We start from the raw sequence: 22,057 nt of genomic DNA, 5'->3' as shown, positions 1-22,057 counted from the left end.
ATACAGTCCATCATACAGTCTAACATACAGTCCATCATACAGTCTAACATACAGTCCATCATACAGTCCATCATACAGTCTAACATACAGTCCATCATACAGTCTAACATACAGTCCATCATACAGTCCATCATACAGCCCATCATACAGTCTAACATACAGTCCATCATACAGTCTAACATACAGTCCATCATACAGTCTAACATACAGTCCATCATACAGTCCATCATACAGTCTAACATACAGTCCATCATACAGTCCATCATACAGTCCAACATACAGTACATCATACAGTCCATCATACAGTCCAACATACAGTCCAACATACAGTCCATCATACAGTCTAACATACAGTCCATCATACAGTCCAACATACAGTCTAACATACAGTCTAACATACAGTCCATCATACAGTCTAACATACAGTCCAACATACAGTCCATCATACAGTCTAACATACAGTCTAAAACACAGTCCAACATACAGTCTAACATACAGTCCAACATACAGTCTAACATACAGTCCAACATACAGTCCATCATACAGTCCATCATACAGTCCATCATACAGTCCATCATACAGTCTAACATACAGTCCATCATACAGTCCATCATACAGTCCATCATACAGTCTAACATACAGTCCATCATACAGTCCATCATACAGTCCAACATACAGTCCATCATACAGTCCAACATACAGTCCATCATACAGTCCATCATACAGTCCACCATACAGTCCATCATACAGTCCATCATACAGTCCAACATACAGTCCATCATACAGTCCATCATACAGTCCAACATACAGTCCATCATACAGTCCAACATACAGTCTAACATACAGCCCATCATACAGTCTAACATACAGTCCAACATACAGTCCAACATACAGTCCATCATACAGTCCATCATACAGTCCAACATACAGTCCAACATACAGTCCATCATACAGTCCATCATACAGTCTAACATACAGTCCAACATACAGTCTAACATACAGTCCAACATACAGTCCATCATACAGTCCAAAATACAGTCCAACATACAGTCCATCATACAGTCCATCATACAGTCCAACATACAGTCCAGCATATAAAACACAGTCCAACATACAGTCCATCATACAGTCCATCATACAGTCTAACATACAGTCCATCATACAGTCCATCATACAGTCCATCATACAGTCCATCATACAGTCCATCATACAGTCTAACATACAGTCCATCATACAGTCTAACATACAGTCCATCATACAGTCCATCATACAGTCCATCATACAGTCCATCATACAGTCCATCATACAGTCCATCATACAGTCCAACATACAGTCCATCATACAGTCTAACATACAGTCCATCATACAGTCTAACATACAGTCCATCATACAGTCCATCATACAGTCCATCATACAGTCCATCATACAGTCCATCATACAGTCCATCAAAACCAAGGCTTTTGACTCTGTCAATCACCACATCCTCATCGGCAGACTCGACAGCCTTGGTTTCTCTAATGATTGCCTCGCCTGGTTCACCAACTACTTCTCTGATCGAGTTCAGTGTGTCAAATCGGAGGGTCTGTTGTCCGGGCCTCTGGCAGTCTCTATGGGGGTGCCACAGGGTTCAATTCTTGGACCGACTCTCTTCTCTGTATACATCAATGATGTCGCTCTTGCTGCTGGTGATTCTCTGATCCACCTCTACGCAGACGACACTATTCTGTATACTTCTGGCCCTTCTTTTGACACTGTGTTAACAACCCTCCAGGCGAGCTTCAATGCCATACAACTCTCCTTCCGTGGCCTCCAATTGCTCTTAAATACAAGTAAAACTAAATGCATGCTCTTCAACCGATCGCTGCCTGCACCTGCCCGCCTGTCCAACATCACTACTCTGGACGGCTCTGACTTAGAATATGTGGACAACTACAAATACCTAGGTGTCTGGTTAGACTGTAAACTCTCCTTCCAGACTCACATCAAACATCTCCAATCCAAAGTCAAATCTAGAATTGGCTTCCTATTCCGCAACAAAGCATCCTTTACTCATGCTGCCAAACATACCCTTGTAAAACTGACCATCCTACCAATCCTCGACTTCGGTGATGTCACTTACAAAATAGCCTCCAAAACCCTACTCAATAAATTGGATGCAGTCTATCACAGTGCCATCCGTTTTGTCACCAAAGCCCCATATACTACCCACCACTGCGACCTGTACACTCTCGTTGGCTGGCCCTCGCTTCATACTCGTCGCCAAACCCACTGGTTCCAGGTCATCTACAAGACCCTGCTAGGTAAAGTCCCCCCTTATCTCAGCTCGCTGGTCACCATAGCAGCACCTACCTGTAGCACGCGCTCCAGCAGGTATATCTCTCTAGTCACCCCCAAAACCAATTCTTCCTTTGGACGCCTCTCCTTCCAGTTCTCTGCTGCCAATGACTGGAACGAACTACAAAAATCTCTGAAACTGGAAACACTTATCTCCCTCACTAGCTTTAAGCACCAGCTGTCAGAGCAGCTCATAGATTACTGCACCTGTACATAGCCCATCTATAATTTAGCCCAAACAACTACCTCTTTACCTACTGTATTTATTTATTTATTTATTTTGCTCCTTTGCACCCCATTATTTCTGTCTCTACTTTGCGCTTTCTTCCACTGCAAACCAACCATTCCAGTGTTTTTTAGTTTTTATTTTACTTGCTGTGTTGTATTCACTTCGCCTCCATGGCCTTTTTATATTTTTATTTATTTATACATATATTTGTTTGCCTTCACCTCCCTTATCTCACCTCACTTGCTCACATTGTATATAGACTTATTTTTTTCACTGTATTATTGACTATATGTTTGTCTTACTCCATGTGTAACTATGTGTTGTTGTATGTGTCGAACTGCTTTGCTTTATCTTGGCCAGGTCGCAATTGTAAATGAGAACGTGTTCTCAATTTGCCTACCTGGTTAAATAAAGGTTAAATAAAAAATTAAAAAATTAAAAACATACAGTCCATCATACAGTCCATCATACAGTCCATCATACAGTCCATCATACAGTCTAACATACAGTCCATCATACAGTCTAACATACAGTCCATCATACAGTCCATCATACAGTCTAACATACAGTCCATCATACAGTCTAACATACAGTCCATCATACAGTCCATCATACAGCCCATCATACAGTCTAACATACAGTCCATCATACAGTCTAACATACAGTCCATCATACAGTCTAACATACAGTCCATCATACAGTCCATCATACAGTCTAACATACAGTCCATCATACAGTCCATCATACAGTCCAACATACAGTACATCATACAGTCCATCATACAGTCCAACATACAGTCCATCATACAGTCTAACATACAGTCCATCATACAGTCCAACATACAGTCTAACATACAGTCCAGCATACAGTCTAACATACAGTCCAACATACAGTCCATCATACAGTCCAACATACAGTCTAAAACACAGTCCAACATACAGTCTAACATACAGTCCAACATACAGTCTAACATACAGTCCAACATACAGTCCATCATACAGTCCATCATACAGTCCATCATACAGTCCATCATACAGTCTAACATACAGTCCATCATACAGTCCATCATACAGTCCATCATACAGTCTAACATACAGTCCATCATACAGTCCATCATACAGTCCAACATACAGTCCATCATACAGTCCAACATACAGTCCATCATACAGTCCATCATACAGTCCACCATACAGTCCATCATACAGTCCATCATACAGTCCAACATACAGTCCATCATACAGTCCATCATACAGTCCAACATACAGTCCAACATACAGTCTAACATACAGTCTAACATACAGTCCATCATACAGTCCATCATACAGTCCAACATACAGTCCATCATACAGTCCATCATACAGTCCATCATACAGTCCATCATACAGTCCATCATACAGTCCATCATACAGTCCATCATACAGTCCAACATACAGTCCATCATACAGTCCAACATACAGTCCATCATACAGTCCATCATACAGTCTAACATACAGTCCATCATACAGTCTAACATACAGTCTAACATACAGTCTAACATACAGTCTAACATACAGTCTAACATACAGTCTAACATACAGTCCATCATACAGTCCATCATACAGTCCATCATACAGTCCATCATACAGTCCAGTCTAACATACAGTCCATCATACAGTCCATCATACAGTCTAACATACAGTCCAACATACAGTCTAACATACAGTCTAACATACAGTCTAACATACAGTCTAACATACAGTCTAACATACAGTCTAACATACAGTCCAACATACAGTCCATCATACAGTCTAACATACAGTCTAACATACAGTCCAACATACAGTCCATCATACAGTCCAACATACAGTCCATCATACAGTCTAACATACAGTCCATCATACAGTCCAAGATACAGTCCATCATACAGTCCAACATACAGTCCATCATACAGTCTAACATACAGTCCATCATACAGTCCATCATACAGTCCATCATACAGTCTAACATACAGTCCATCATACAGTCCATCATACAGTCCATCATACAGTCTAACATACAGTCTAACATACAGTCCAGCATATAAAACACAGTCCAACATACAGTCTAACATACAGTCTAACATACAGTCTAACATACAGTCTAACATACAGTCTAACATACAGTCCATCATACAGTCCATCATACAGTCTAACATACAGTCCAACATACAGTCTAACATACAGTCTAACATACAGTCTAACATACAGTCTAACATACAGTCTAACATACAGTCTAACATACAGTCTAACATACAGTCCATCATACAGTCCAACATACAGTCCATCATACAGTCTAACATACAGTCTAACATACAGTCCAACATACAGTCCATCATACAGTCCAACATACAGTCCATCATACAGTCTAACATACAGTCCATCATACAGTCCAAGATACAGTCCATCATACAGTCCAACATACAGTCCATCATACAGTCTAAAATACAGTCCATCATACAGTCCAAGATACAGTCCATCATACAGTCCAACAGGGTGATCAATTGACCTATTGATTACTGGAAGATCAGACACATGAGAGATTTCTTTAGTAGGGGTACACGTCACACACACACACACACACACACACACACACACACACACACACACACACACACACACACACACACACACACACACACACACACACACACACATACAGTCTAACATACAGTCTAACATACAGTCCATCATACAGTCCAACATACAGTCCATCATACAGTCCATCATACAGTCCAACATACAGTCCAACATATAAAACACAGTCCAACATACAGTCCATCATACAGTCCATCATACAGTCCAACATACAGTCCAACATACAGTCCATCATACAGTCCAACATACAGTCCAACATACAGTCCATCATACAGTCCATCATACAGTCCAACATACAGTCCATCATACAGTCCAACATACAGTCCATCATACAGTCTAACATACAGTCCATCATACAGTCCACCATACAGTCTAACATACAGTCCAACATACAGTCTAACATACAGTCCAACATACAGTCCATCATACAGTCCATCATACAGTCCATCATACAGTCCATCATACAGTCCATCATACAGTCCATCATACAGTCTAACATACAGTCCATCATACAGTCCATCATACAGTCCATCATACAGTCCATCATACAGTCTAACATACAGTCTAACATACAGTCCAGCATATAAAACACAGTCCAACATACAGTCTAACATACAGTCTAACATACAGTCTAACATACAGTCTAACATACAGTCCATCATACAGTCCATCATACAGTCCATCATACAGTCTAACATACAGTACATCATACAGTAACATACAGTCCATCATACAGTCTAACATACAGTCCATCATACAGTCCAACATAAAGTCCAACATACAGTCCATCATACAGTCTAACATACAGTCCATCATACAGTCCAACATACAGTCTAACATACAGCCCATCATACAGTCTAACATACAGTCCAACATACAGTCCAACATACAGTCCATCATACAGTCCATCATACAGTCCAACATACAGTCCAACATACAGTCCATCATACAGTCCATCATACAGTCTAACATACAGTCCAACATACAGTCTAACATACAGTCCAACATACAGTCCATCATACAGTCCAACATACAGTCCAACATACAGTCCATCATACAGTCCATCATACAGTCCAACATACAGTCCAGCATATAAAACACAGTCCAACATACAGTCCATCATACAGTCCATCATACAGTCTAACATACAGTCCATCATACAGTCCATCATACAGTCCATCATACAGTCTAACATACAGTCCATCATACAGTCTAACATACAGTCCATCATACAGTCCATCATACAGTCCATCATACAGTCCATCATACAGTCCATCATACAGTCCATCATACAGTCCATCATACAGTCTAACATACAGTCCATCATACAGTCTAACATACAGTCCATCATACAGTCTAACATACAGTCCATCATACAGTCCATCATACAGTCCATCATACAGTCCATCATACAGTCCATCATACAGTCCATCAAAACCAAGGCTTTTGACTCTGTCAATCACCACATCCTCATCGGCAGACTCGACAGCCTTGGTTTCTCTAATGATTGCCTCGCCTGGTTCACCAACTACTTCTCTGATCGAGTTCAGTGTGTCAAATCGGAGGGTCTGTTGTCCGGGCCTCTGGCAGTCTCTATGGGGGTGCCACAGGGTTCAATTCTTGGACCGACTCTCTTCTCTGTATACATCAATGATGTCGCTCTTGCTGCTGGTGATTCTCTGATCCACCTCTACGCAGACGACACTATTCTGTATACTTCTGGCCCTTCTTTTGACACTGTGTTAACAACCCTCCAGGCGAGCTTCAATGCCATACAACTCTCCTTCCGTGGCCTCCAATTGCTCTTAAATACAAGTAAAACTAAATGCATGCTCTTCAACCGATCGCTGCCTGCACCTGCCCGCCTGTCCAACATCACTACTCTGGACGGCTCTGACTTAGAATATGTGGACAACTACAAATACCTAGGTGTCTGGTTAGACTGTAAACTCTCCTTCCAGACTCACATCAAACATCTCCAATCCAAAGTCAAATCTAGAATTGGCTTCCTATTCCGCAACAAAGCATCCTTTACTCATGCTGCCAAACATACCCTTGTAAAACTGACCATCCTACCAATCCTCGACTTCGGTGATGTCACTTACAAAATAGCCTCCAAAACCCTACTCAATAAATTGGATGCAGTCTATCACAGTGCCATCCGTTTTGTCACCAAAGCCCCATATACTACCCACCACTGCGACCTGTACACTCTCGTTGGCTGGCCCTCGCTTCATACTCGTCGCCAAACCCACTGGTTCCAGGTCATCTACAAGACCCTGCTAGGTAAAGTCCCCCCTTATCTCAGCTCGCTGGTCACCATAGCAGCACCTACCTGTAGCACGCGCTCCAGCAGGTATATCTCTCTAGTCACCCCCAAAACCAATTCTTCCTTTGGACGCCTCTCCTTCCAGTTCTCTGCTGCCAATGACTGGAACGAACTACAAAAATCTCTGAAACTGGAAACACTTATCTCCCTCACTAGCTTTAAGCACCAGCTGTCAGAGCAGCTCATAGATTACTGCACCTGTACATAGCCCATCTATAATTTAGCCCAAACAACTACCTCTTTACCTACTGTATTTATTTATTTATTTATTTTGCTCCTTTGCACCCCATTATTTCTGTCTCTACTTTGCGCTTTCTTCCACTGCAAACCAACCATTCCAGTGTTTTTTAGTTTTTATTTTACTTGCTGTGTTGTATTCACTTCGCCTCCATGGCCTTTTTATATTTTTATTTATTTATACATATATTTGTTTGCCTTCACCTCCCTTATCTCACCTCACTTGCTCACATTGTATATAGACTTATTTTTTTCACTGTATTATTGACTATATGTTTGTCTTACTCCATGTGTAACTATGTGTTGTTGTATGTGTCGAACTGCTTTGCTTTATCTTGGCCAGGTCGCAATTGTAAATGAGAACGTGTTCTCAATTTGCCTACCTGGTTAAATAAAGGTTAAATAAAAATAAAAAAAATTAAAAACATACAGTCCATCATACAGTCCATCATACAGTCCATCATACAGTCTAACATACAGTCCATCATACAGTCTAACATACAGTCCATCATACAGTCCATCATACAGTCTAACATACAGTCCATCATACAGTCTAACATACAGTCCATCATACAGTCCATCATACAGCCCATCATACAGTCTAACATACAGTCCATCATACAGTCTAACATACAGTCTAACATACAGTCTAACATACAGTCTAACATACAGTCCATCATACAGTCCATCATACAGTCCATCATACAGTCTAACATACAGTCCATCATACAGTCTAACATACAGTCCATCATACAGTCTAACATACAGTCCATCATACAGTCCATCATACAGTCTAACATACAGTCCATCATACAGTCCATCATACAGTCCAACATACAGTACATCATACAGTCCATCATACAGTCCAACATACAGTCCAACATACAGTCCATCATACAGTCTAACATACAGTCCATCATACAGTCCAACATACAGTCTAACATACAGTCTAACATACAGTCCATCATACAGTCCATCATACAGTCCAACATACAGTACATCATACAGTCCATCATACAGTCTAACATACAGTCCAACATACAGTCCATCATACAGTCTAACATACAGTCTAAAACACAGTCCAACATACAGTCTAACATACAGTCCAACATACAGTCTAACATACAGTCCAACATACAGTCCATCATACAGTCCATCATACAGTCCATCATACAGTCCATCATACAGTCCATCATACAGTCCATCATACAGTCCATCATACAGTCTAACATACAGTCCATCATACAGTCCATCATACAGTCCATCATACAGTCTAACATACAGTCCATTATACAGTCCATCATACAGTCCAACATACAGTCCATCATACAGTCCAACATACAGTCCATCATACAGTCCATCATACAGTCCACCATACAGTCCATCATATAGTCCATCATACAGTCCAACATACAGTCCATCATACAGTCCATCATACAGTCCAACATACAGTCCAACATACAGTCTAACATACAGTCTAACATACAGTCCATCATACAGTCCATCATACAGTCCAACATACAGTCCATCATACAGTCCATCATACAGTCCATCATACAGTCCATCATACAGTCCATCATACAGTCCATCATACAGTCCAACATACAGTCCATCATACAGTCCAACATACAGTCCATCATACAGTCCATCATACAGTCTAACATACAGTCCATCATACAGTCTAACATACAGTCTAACATACAGTCTAACATACAGTCTAACATACAGTCCATCATACAGTCCATCATACAGTCCATCATACAGTCCAGTCTAACATACAGTCCATCATACAGTCCATCATACAGTCTAACATACAGTCCAACATACAGTCTAACATACAGTCTAACATACAGTCTAACATACAGTCTAACATACAGTCTAACATACAGTCTAACATACAGTCCAACATACAGTCCATCATACAGTCCAACATACAGTCCATCATACAGTCTAACATACAGTCCATCATACAGTCCAAGATACAGTCCATCATACAGTCCAACATACAGTCCATCATACAGTCTAACATACAGTCCATCATACAGTCCATCATACAGTCCATCATACAGTCTAACATACAGTCCATCATACAGTCCATCATACAGTCCATCATACAGTCTAACATACAGTCTAACATACAGTCCAGCATATAAAACACAGTCCAACATACAGTCTAACATACAGTCTAACATACAGTCTAACATACAGTCTAACATACAGTCTAACATACAGTCCATCATACAGTCTAACATACAGTCCAACATACAGTCTAACATACAGTCTAACATACAGTCTAACATACAGTCTAACATACAGTCTAACATACAGTCTAACATACAGTCCATCATACAGTCCAACATACAGTCCATCATACAGTCTAACATACAGTCTAACATACAGTCCAACATACAGTCCATCATACAGTCCAACATACAGTCCATCATACAGTCTAACATACAGTCCATCATACAGTCCAAGATACAGTCCATCATACAGTCCAACATACAGTCCATCATACAGTCTAACATACAGTCCATCATACAGTCCAAGATACAGTCCATCATACAGTCCAACAGGGTGATCAATTGACCTATTGATTACTGGAAGATCAGACACATGAGAGATTTCTTTAGTAGGGGTACACGTACACACACACACACACACACACACACACACACACACACACACACACACACACACACACACACACACACACACACATACAGTCTAACATACAGTCTAACATACAGTCCATCATACAGTCCAACATACAGTCCATCATACAGTCCATCATACAGTCCAACATACAGTCCAACATATAAAACACAGTCCAACATACAGTCCATCATACAGTCCATCATACAGTCCAACATACAGTCCAACATACAGTCCATCATACAGTCCAACATACAGTCCAACATACAGTCCATCATACAGTCCATCATACAGTCCAACATACAGTCCATCATACAGTCCAACATACAGTCCATCATACAGTCTAACATACAGTCCATCATACAGTCCACCATACAGTCCAACATACAGTCCAACATACAGTCTAACATACAGTCCAACATACAGTCCATCATACAGTCCATCATACAGTCCATCATACAGTCCATCATATAGTCCATCATACAGTCTAACATACAGTCCATCATACAGTCCATCATACAGTCCATCATACAGTCTAACATACAGTCTAACATACAGTCCAGCATATATAACACAGTCCAACATACAGTCTAACATACAGTCTAACATACAGTCTAACATACAGTCTAACATACAGTCCATCATACAGTCCATCATACAGTCTAACATACAGTCCAACATACAGTCTAACATACAGTCTAACATACAGTCTAACATACAGTCTAACATACAGTCTAACATACAGTCTAACATACAGTCTAACATACAGTCTAACATACAGTCCATCATACAGTCCAACATACAGTCCATCATACAGTCTAACATACAGTCTAACATACAGTCCACCATACAGTCCATCATACAGTCCAACATACAGTCCATCATACAGTCTAACATACAGTCCATCATACAGTCCATCATACAGTCCATCATACAGTCTAACATACAGTCCATCATACAGTCCATCATACAGTCCATCATACAGTCCATCATACAGTCTAACATACAGTCTAACATACAGTCCAGCATATAAAACACAGTCCAACATACAGTCTAACATACAGTCTAACATACAGTCTAACATACAGTCTAACATACAGTCTAACATACAGTCCATCATACAGTCCATCATACAGTCTAACATACAGTCCAACATACAGTCTAACATACAGTCTAACATACAGTCTAACATACAGTCTAACATACAGTCTAACATACAGTCCATCATACAGTCCAACATACAGTCCATCATACAGTCTAACATACAGTCTAACATACAGTCCAACATACAGTCCATCATACAGTCCAACATACAGTCCATCATACAGTCTAACATACAGTCCATCATACAGTCCAAGATACAGTCCATCATACAGTCCAACATACAGTCCATCATACAGTCTAACATACAGTCCATCATACAGTCCAAGATACAGTCCATCATACAGTCCAACAGGGTGATCAATTGACCTATTGATTACTGGAAGATCAGACACATGAGAGATTTCTTTAGTAGGGGTACACGTACACACACACACACACACACACACACACACACACACACACACACACACACACACACACACACACACACACACACTAAAATATTGATGAAGGAAGTTGGATCATTGACTGCTTGAAGGATCCTTTGTGTCTACTGTAAAGGGCATGTATCAAATGCTGGAAAGATCTGGAAAGATGCTATTCTCCAAAACCTCGGGGTATTAAGTGCGTTCTAATTTATTTTCACTATGATTAAAAATTAAATGAAAGCCTGCAGCGTTATAGATATTTTGCCTGCAACCCCCCCCACAAAAATCTCTTCTCACTCTTTCCTTTTCTCTTTCCTCTCACCCCCCCCCCCCTCGCCCCTCTGTGCTCTGACCTGGAATAAAGAACCACCAACCACACTTTTATCTGAATCTAACGATTCACTTGAACATCTTCTATATTTAATATTTAATTTATTTGACAAGTCAGTTTTAACTAAACATCTTTGGTTGGTGAAAACATAGCTTTTAATATGCTCGCTTTGAGGCAAGCAACACTGAAACATGCATGAGAGCACCAGCTGCTCCAGGACGACTGTGTGATCACGCTCTCCGTAGCCAATGTGAGCAAGACCTTTAAACAGGTCAACATTCGGATTACCAGGACCTGTACTCAGAGCCTGGCGTGGACCGACTGGCAAGTGTCTTCACTGACATTTTCAACCTCTCCCTGACGACTGAGTGTCAGGGTTGTGTGCGGAGAAGTATCGGAGTCAAGCGCAGGACACAGGTGTTGAGTGAAACCACAGTGTTTTACTCAAAATAGATGCAGAAGTTCCACAAATGGAAAATATCATAAATACACACGTAAACATCACAACGCACAAACAAAACAGTCCCGTGTGGTGCAAACAAACACAGACACAGGAGACAATCACCCACAAACAAACAGTGTGAACAGCCAACCTATATATGGTTCTCAATCAGAGGAAACGTCAAACACCTGTCCCTGATTGAGAACCATATAAGGCTAATTACAAGTGACCTAAACATAGAAACACAAAACATAGAATGCCCACCCCAACTCACGCCCTGACCAACTAAACACATTCAAAAATAACATAAAACAGGTCAGGAATGTGACAGAACCCCCCCCCCCTCAAGGTGCGAACTCCGGACGCACCACCAAAAGTCTAGGGGAGGGTCTGGGTGGGCATCTGTCCAAGGTGGCGGCTCAGGCTCTGGGCGTGGTTCCCATCCCACCATAGTCAATCCCCGCTTTCGTATCCCCCTCTCAATGACCACCCTCCAAATAAACCCACCTAAATTAAGGGGCATCACCAGGATAAGGGGCATCACCAGGATAAGGGGCAGCTCCGGACTGAGGGACGGCAGCTCCGGACTGAGGGACGGCAGCTCCGGACTGAGGGACGGCAGCTCCGGACTGAGGGACGGCAGCTCCGGACTGAGGGACGGCAGCTCCGGACTGAGGGACGATAGCTCCGGACTGAGGGACGGCAGCTCCGGACTGGCTGACGGCTCTGGCTGGTCATGGCTCGCTGACGGCTCTGGCTGGTCATGGCTCACTGACGGCTCTGGCTGGTCATGGCTCGCTGACGGCTCTGGCTGGTCGTGGCTCGCTGACGGCTCTGGCTGGTCATGGCTCGCTGACGGCTCTGGCTGGTCATGGCTCGCTGACGGCTCTGGCTGGTCATGGCTCGCTGACGGCTCTGGCTGGTCATGGCTCGCTGACGGCTCTGGCTGGTCATGGCTCGCTGACGGCTCTGGCTGATCCGGTCTGGCGGAAGGCTCTGGCTGATCCGGTCTGGCGGAAGGCTCTGGCTGATCCGGTCTGGCGGAAGGCTCTGGCTGATCCGGTCTGGCGGAAGGCTCTGGCTGATCCGGTCTGGCGGAAGGCTCTGGCTGATCCGGTCTGGCGGAAGGCTCTGGCTGATCCGGTCTGGCGGAAGGCTCTGGCTGATCCGGTCTGGCGGAAGGCTCTGGCTGATCCTGTCTGGCGGAAGGCTCTAGCGGCTCCTGTCTGGCGGACGGCTCTGAAGGCTCATGGCAGACGGGCGGCTTTGCAGGCTCCTGTCTGGCGGACGGCTCTGAAGGCTCATGGCAGACGGGCGGCTTTGCAGGCTCATGGCAGACGGGCGGCTTTGAAGGCTCAGTACAGACAGGCAGTTCATGCGGCGCTTGGCAGACGGACAGTTCAGACGGCGTTGGGCAGACGGGCAGTTCAGACGGCGTTGGGCAGACGGGCAGTTCAGGCGCCGCTGGGCAGACGGGCAGTTCAGGCGCCGCTGGGCAGACGGGCAGTTCAGGCGCCGCTGGGCAGACGGGCAGTTCAGGTGCCGCTGGGCAGACGGGCAGTTCAGGCGCCGCTGGGGAGACGGGCAGTTCAGGCGCCGCTGGGCAGACGGGCAGTTCAGGCGCCGCTGGGCAGACGGCAGACTCTGGCCGGCTGAGACGCACTATAGGCCTGGTGCGTGGTGCCGGAACTGGAGGTACCGGACTGGAGACACGCACTTCAAGCCTAGTGCGGGGAGCAGGGACAGGGCACACTGACCTCTCGAAGCGCACTATAGGCCTGGTGCGTGGTACCGGCACTGGTGGCACCGGGCTGAGTGCACGCACATCAGGACGAGTACGGGGAGAAGGAACAGTGCGTACAGGGCTCTGGAGACGCACAGGAGGCTTAGTGCGTGGTGCCGGAACTGGAGGCACTGGGCTGGAGACACGAACCATAGGGAGAGTGCGTGGAGGAGGAACAGGGCTCTGGAAACGCACCGGATGCCTGGTGCGTGGTGTAGGCACTGGTGGTACTGGGCTGGGGCGGGGAGGTAGCGCCGGAAATACCGGACCGTGCAGGCGTACTGGCTCCCTTGAGCACCGAGCCTGCCCAACCTTACCTGGTTGAATACTCCCCGTCGCCCGACCAGTGCGGGGAGGTGGAATAACCCGCACCGGGCTATGTAGGCGAACCGGGGACACCATGCGTAAGGCTGGTGCCATGTAAGCCGGCCCGAGGAGACGCACTGGAGACCAGACGCGTTGAGCCGGCCTCATGACACCTGGCTCAATGCCCAATCTAGCCCTACCAGTGCGGGGAGGTGGAATAACCCGCACCGGGCTATGCACACGTACAGGAGACACCGTGCGCTCTACTGCGTAACACGGTGTCTGCCCGTACTCCCGCTCTCCACGGTAAGCCTGGGAAGTGGGCGCAGGTCTCCTACCTGCCCTTGGCCCACTACCTCTTAGCCGCCCCCCAAGAAATTTTTGGGTAGTACTCACGGGCTTTTCGGGCTTCCGTGCTAGACGCGTCCCCTCATAACGCCGGTTCCTCTCTCCCGTTTCCTCCGCTCTCCGAGCTGCCTCCAGCTGTTCCCATGGGCGGCGATTCACTCCAACTTTAGCCCATGGTCCTTTTCCTTCCATGATTTCCTCCCAAGACCAGAAATCCTGCTTCGTGCGCTGTCTCTCTCTCCCGTTACACCGCTGCTTGATCTTTTGTTGGTGGGTGATTCTGTAACTGTAGTCGTCATATTCCTCCTCCTCAGACGAGGAGAGGAGAGAGGGATCGGAAGACCAATGTGCAGCGAGGTATGTAGACATCATGAATTTATTAGACACGACGAACACTGAACCGAAATACACTTGATAAACTACAAAACAAAATACCGATGTAGACAGACCTGGACACGAACTTACATATAACGTGAAGAACGCATGAAACAGGAACAGACTACATAAACCGAACGAACAAACGAAACAGTCCCGTGTGGTGCAAACAAACACAGACACAGGAGACAATCACCCACAAACAAACAGTGTGAACAGCCAACCTATATATGGTTCTCAATCAGAGGAAACGTCAAACACCTGTCCCTGATTGAGAACCATATAAGGCTAATTACAAGTGACCTAAACATAGAAACACAAAACATAGAATGCCCACCCCAACTCACGCCCTGACCAACTAAACACATACAAAAATAACATAAAACAGGTCAGGAACGTGACACTGAGTCTGTAATACCTACATGTTTTAAGCAGATCACCAGACCATCATAGTCCCTGTGCCCAAGGAAGCAAAGGTAACCTTCCATAAATAATTACCGCCCGCATAGCACTCACGTCAGTAGCCATGAAGTGCTTTGAAAGGCTGGTCATGGCTCACATCAACACCATCATCCCGGAAGCCCTAGACCCACTCCAATTCGCATACGGTTAAATAAAGGTGAAATAAATAAAATAAAAAAATAAAAAAAATACCGCCCCGGCAGAAGTAGTCGTGAAGGGGGCGGTCCCCCGAAGGAGACTGAAACGATGTGGCATGTGTCAAGATTTATCAAGGAATGACGTGTCAAGATTTATCAAGATTTGGCATGTGTCAAGATTTATCAAGATTTGGCATTCCTGGCATCCAGGACCTATATACTGTCGGTGTCAGAAGAGGAGCGAGCTCAGAGAGAGAGAGAGGAGCGAGCTCAGAGAGATAGGAGCGAACTCAGAGAGAGAGAGGAGCGAGCTCAGAGGGAGAGAGGAGCGAGCTCAGAGAGAGAGAGGAGCGAGCTCAGAGAGAGAGAGCGAGCGAGCTCAGAGAGAGAGAGGAGCGAGCTCAGAGAGAGAAGGGAGCGAGCTCAGAGAGAGAAGGGAGCGAGCTCAGAGAGAGAGGGGAGCGAGCTCAGAGAGAGAGAGGAGCGAGCTCAGAGAGAGAAGGGAGCGAGCTCAGAGAGAGAAGGGAGCGAGCTCAGAGAGAGAGGGGAGCGAGCTCAGAGAGAGAAGGGAGCGAGCTCAGAGAGAGAAGGGAGCGAGCTCAGAGAGAGAGGGGAGCGAGCTCAGAGAGAGAAGGGAGCGAGCTCAGAGAGAGAAGGGAGCGAGCTCAGAGAGAGAGGGGAGCGAGCTCAGAGAGAGAGGGGAGCGAGCTCAGAGAGAGAGAGGAGCGAGCTCAGAGAGAGAGAGGAGCGAGCTCAGAGAGAGAGAGAGGAGCGAGCTCAGAGAGAGAGAGGAGCGAGCTCAGAGAGAGAGAGGAGCGAGCTCAGAGAGAGAGAGCGAGCGAGGCCCAAAAATTGTGAAAGACTCCAGTCACCCAAGTCATAAAATGTTCTCCTTGCTACCGCACGGCAAGCGGTACCGGAGCGCCAAGTCTAGGTCCAAAAGGCTCCTTTACAGCTTCTACCCCCAAGCCATAAGACTCCTGAACAATTAATCAAATGGCCACTGGACTATTTACATTGACACCCCCCCATTTGTTTTGTACACTGCTGCTACTCTCTGTTTATTATCTATACATAGTCACTTTACCCCTACCTACATGTACACTGCTGCTACTGTCTGTTAATTATCTATACATAGTCACTTTACCCCTACCTACATGTACACTGCTGCTACTCTCTGTTTATTATCTATACATAGTCACTTCACCCCTACCTACATGTACACTGCTGCTACTCTGTTTATTATCTATACATAGTCACTTTACCCCTACCTACATGTACACTGCTGTTACTCTCTGTTTATTATCTATACATAGTCACTTTACCCCTACCTACATGTACACTGCTGCTACTCTGTTAATTATCTATACATAGTCACTTTACCCCTACCTACATGTACACTGCTGCTACTCTCTGTTTATTATCTATACATAGTCACTTTACCCCTACCTACATGTACACTGCTGCTACTCTCTGTTTATTATCTATACATAGTCACTTTACCCCTACCTACATGTACACTGCTGCTACTCTCTGTTTATTATCTATGCATAGTCACTTTACCCCTACCTACATGTACACTGCTGCTACTCTCTGTTTATTATCTATGCATAGTCACTTTACCCCTACCTACATGTACACTGCTGCTACTCTCTGTTTATTATCTATGTCACTTTACCCCTACCTACATGTACACTGCTGCTACTCTCTGTTTATTATCTATACATAGTCACTTTACCTCTACCTACATGTACACTGCTGCTACTCTCTGTTTATTATCTATACATAGTCACTTTACCCCTACCTACATGTACACTGCTGCTACTGTCTGTTTATTATCTATACAGTCACTTTACCCCTACCTACATGTACACTGCTGCTACTCTCTGTTTATTATCTATGTCACTTTACCCCTACCTACATGTACACTGCTGCTACTCTCTGTTTATTATCTATGCATAGTCACTTTACCCCTACCTACATGTACACTGCTGCTACTCTCTGTTTATTATCTATACATAGTCACTTTACCCCTACCTCCATGTACACTGCTGCTACTCTCTGTTTATTATCTATGCATAGTCACTTTACCCCTACCTACATGTACACTGCTGCTACTCTCTGTTTATTATCTATACATAGTCACTTTACCCCTACCTACATGTACACTGCTGCTACTCTCTGTTTATTATCTATACATAGTCACTTCACCCCTACCTACATGTACACTGCTGTTACTCTCTGTTTATTATCTATGCATAGTCACTTCACCCCTACCTACATGTACACTGCTGTTACTGTTTATTATCTATACATAGTCACTTTACCCCTACCTACATGTACACTGCTGCTACTCTCTGTTTATTATCTATACATAGTCACTTCACCCCTACCTACATGTACACTGCTGTTACTCTCTGTTTATTATCTATGCATAGTCACTTCACCCCTACCTACATGTACACTGCTGTTACTGTTTATTATCTATACATAGTCACTTTACCCCTACCTACATGTACACTGCTGCTACTCTCTGTTTATTATCTATACATAGTCACTTTACCCCTACCTACATGTACACTGCTGCTACTCTCTGTTTATTATCTATGCATAGTCACTTCACCCCTACCTACATGTACACTGCTGCTACTCTCTGTTTATTATCTATGCATAGTCACTTTACCCCTACCTACATGTACACTGCTGCTACTCTCTGTTTATTATCTATACATAGTCACTTTACCCCTACCTACATGTACACTGCTGCTACTCTCTGTTTATTATCTATGTCACTTTACCCCTACCTACATGTACACTGCTGCTACTCTCTGTTTATTATCTATGTCACTTTACCCCTACCTACATGTACACTGCTGCTACTCTCTGTTTATTATCTATGTCACTTTACCCCTACCTACATGTACACTGCTGCTACTCTCTGTTTATTATCTATACATAGTCACTTTACCCCTACCTACATGTACACTGCTGCTACTCTCTGTTTATTATCTATGCATAGTCACTTCACCCCTACCTACATGTACACTGCTGCTACTCTCTGTTAATTATCTATGCATAGTCACTTCACCCCTACCTACATGTACAAATTACCTCGACTAACCTGTACCCCCGCACACTGACTCTGTACCGGTACCCCCTGTATATAGTCTCCACATTGACTCTGTACTGGTACCCCCTGTATATAGTCTCCACATTGACTCTGTACCGGTGCCCCCTGTATATAGCCTCCACATTGACTCTGTACCGGTACCCCCTGTATATAGCCTCCACATTGACTCTGTACCAGTACCCCCTGTATATAGCCTCCACATTGACTCTGTACCGGTACCCCCTGTATATAGCCTCCACATTGACTTGGTACCGGTACCCCCTGTATATAGCCTCCACATTGACTCTGTACCGGTACCCCCTGTATATAGCCTCCACATTGACTCTGTACCGGTACCCCCTGTATATAGCCTCCACATTGACTCTGTACCGGTACCCCCTGTATATAGCCTCCACATTGACTTGGTACCGGTACCCCCTGTATATAGCCTCCACATTGACTCTGTACCGGTACCCCCTGTATATAGCCTCCACATTGACTCTGTACCGGTACCCCCTGTATATAGCCTCCACATTGACTCTGTACCAGTACCCCCTGTATATAGCCTCCACATTGACTCTGTACCAGTACCCCCTGTACATAGCCTCCACATTGACTCTGTACCAGTACCCCCTGTATATAGCCTCCACATTGACTCTGTACCGGTACCCCCTGTATAAAGCCTCCACATTGACTTGGTACCGGTACCCCCTGTATATAGCCTCCACATTGACTCTGTACCGGTACCCCCTGTATATAGCCTCCACATTGACTCTATACCGGTACCCCCTGTATATAGCCTCCACATTGACTCGGTACCGGTACCCCCTTTATAAAGCCTCCACATTGAATCTGTACCGGTACCCCCTGTATATAGCCTCCACATTGACTCTGTACCGGTACCCCCTGTATATGGCATGGAGAGACAGCCTTATAACTATCCCAAAGCCTAGGACCAAGAGGCATGGAGAGACAGCCTTATAACTATCCCAAAGCCTAGGACCAAGAGGCATGGAGAGACAGCCTTTTAACTATCCCAAAGCCTAGGACCAAGAGGCATGGAGAGACAGCCTTTAGTTACTATGCCCCCAGTCTCTGGAATAGCCTGCCAGAGAACCTGATGGAGGACGAAACTGTGGACATATTTAAAAGAGAACTTAAAACAAACCTTTTTAACTTTGCTTTTCCTTGGGGGGCTTTTTAGTTGTTCAGTTATTAATGTTATTCTTTTGTTTTTTTATCTTATGTTTGTTGTGTAATAAATATTTCAGTTTTTAATTTCATAGCACATTGGGTCCATGTCTGTATAAATAAAGCTTGATTTGATTTGATTCAAGCTCTCTACGTTGCCATAACAACAACAGTCAGCACACGGGAACAGGTCACTCTTTCTCTCTAGCTCCCCCCCTTGGTTATCTATGCACACAAGCACACACACACACACACACACACACACACACAACACACACACACACACACACACACACACACACACACACACACACACACACACACACACACACACACACACACACACACACACACACACACACACAGAGAGAGAGCGTGTAATATGATCTGTGCACTCACCAGGGGACTGGGGTTTGGGTGAAACCACTGCGAACCGTTTAGGGGAGGAGACAGCGGGTGGTACATCCCTCTGAACCTCCGTCCTAGAAGCTGAAGCATAGAACCATCCCTCGTCAGAAATAGAATAGTCAAGCCCACCGTTTTGCTTTACGTTTCACCTGAATACTTCTCTATAGGTGATGCACTGTTTGAGAGGAGTGCTTGCTAGTACGCGTTTCATTCTACGGTGTGTACATTATACTGTATACTATACATGACAAATACACTTTGATTTGATCCCTATCCTCATAACAGATATATCATTGATCCAAGAAATAAGAAAATTAAACATGTCAAAAGAAAACTGAAATGGTTGTAAGGATGATAGACAGAATATGAGATCCTGTAAATACCCATCACTCCCTCTGGCACCATGTTGACTTGACCCTGTAAATACCCATCACTCCCTCTGGCACCATGTTGACCCTGTCAGCTAAATACCCATCACTCTCTCTGGCACCATGTTGACCCTGTCAGCTAAATACCCATCACTCTCTCTGGCACCATGTTGACTTGACCCTGTAAATACCATTCACTCCCTCTGGCACCATGTTGACTTGACCCTGTAAATACCCATCACTCTCTCTGGCACCATGTTGACTTGACACTGACAGTTAAATACCCATCACTCCCTCTGGCACCATGTTGACTTGACCCTGTAAATACCCATCACTACCTCTGGCACCATGTTGACTTGACCCTGTAAATACCCATCACGCTCTCTGGCACCATGTTGACCCTGTCATCTAAATACCCATCACTCTCTCTGGCACCATGTTGACTTGACCCTGTAAATACCCATCACTCCCTCTGGCACCATGTTGACCCTGTCATCTAAATACCCATCACTCTCTCTGGCACCATGTTGACTTGACCCTGTAAATACCCATCACTCCCTCTGGCACCATGTTGACTTTACCCTGTAAATACCCATCACGCTCTCTGGCACCATGTTGACCCTGTCATCTAAATACCCATCACTCTCTCTGGCACCATGTTGACTTGAACCTGTAAATACCCATCACTCTCTCTGGCACCATGTTGACCCTGTCATCTAAATACCCATCACTCTCTCTGGCACCATGTTGACTTGACCCTGTAAATACCCATCACTCTCTCTGGCACCATGTTGACTTGACCCTGTCAGTTAAATACCCATCACTCTCTCTGGCACCATGTTGACTTGACCCTGTAAATACCCATCACT

General features: G+C 44.5%; 1 protein-coding gene across 4 annotated transcripts in view; it reads right to left on the bottom strand.

Moving 5' to 3' along the window:
* mtus2b (microtubule associated tumor suppressor candidate 2b) overlaps positions 1-22,057 on the bottom strand; it is a 153,310-nt gene that overhangs the window by 48,543 nt on the left and 82,710 nt on the right. For 3 of the 4 annotated variants that reach the window (XM_071358123.1, XM_071358125.1, XM_071358124.1), the window contains exon 7: positions 20,812-20,901. The exons of the other annotated variant lie outside the window; for it this stretch is intronic. In XM_071358123.1, coding sequence (XP_071214224.1) covers positions 20,812-20,901 — 90 coding nt within the window. The remainder of the gene's footprint in view (positions 1-20,811; positions 20,902-22,057) is intronic. 4 annotated transcript variants of the gene reach the window in all.

The sequence above is a fragment of the Salvelinus alpinus genome, chromosome 21 (assembly GCF_045679555.1).
Source record: "Salvelinus alpinus chromosome 21, SLU_Salpinus.1, whole genome shotgun sequence".
Lineage (NCBI taxonomy): Eukaryota > Metazoa > Chordata > Actinopteri > Salmoniformes > Salmonidae > Salvelinus > Salvelinus alpinus.
This window is presented reverse-complemented; position numbering and strand designations above follow the sequence as displayed.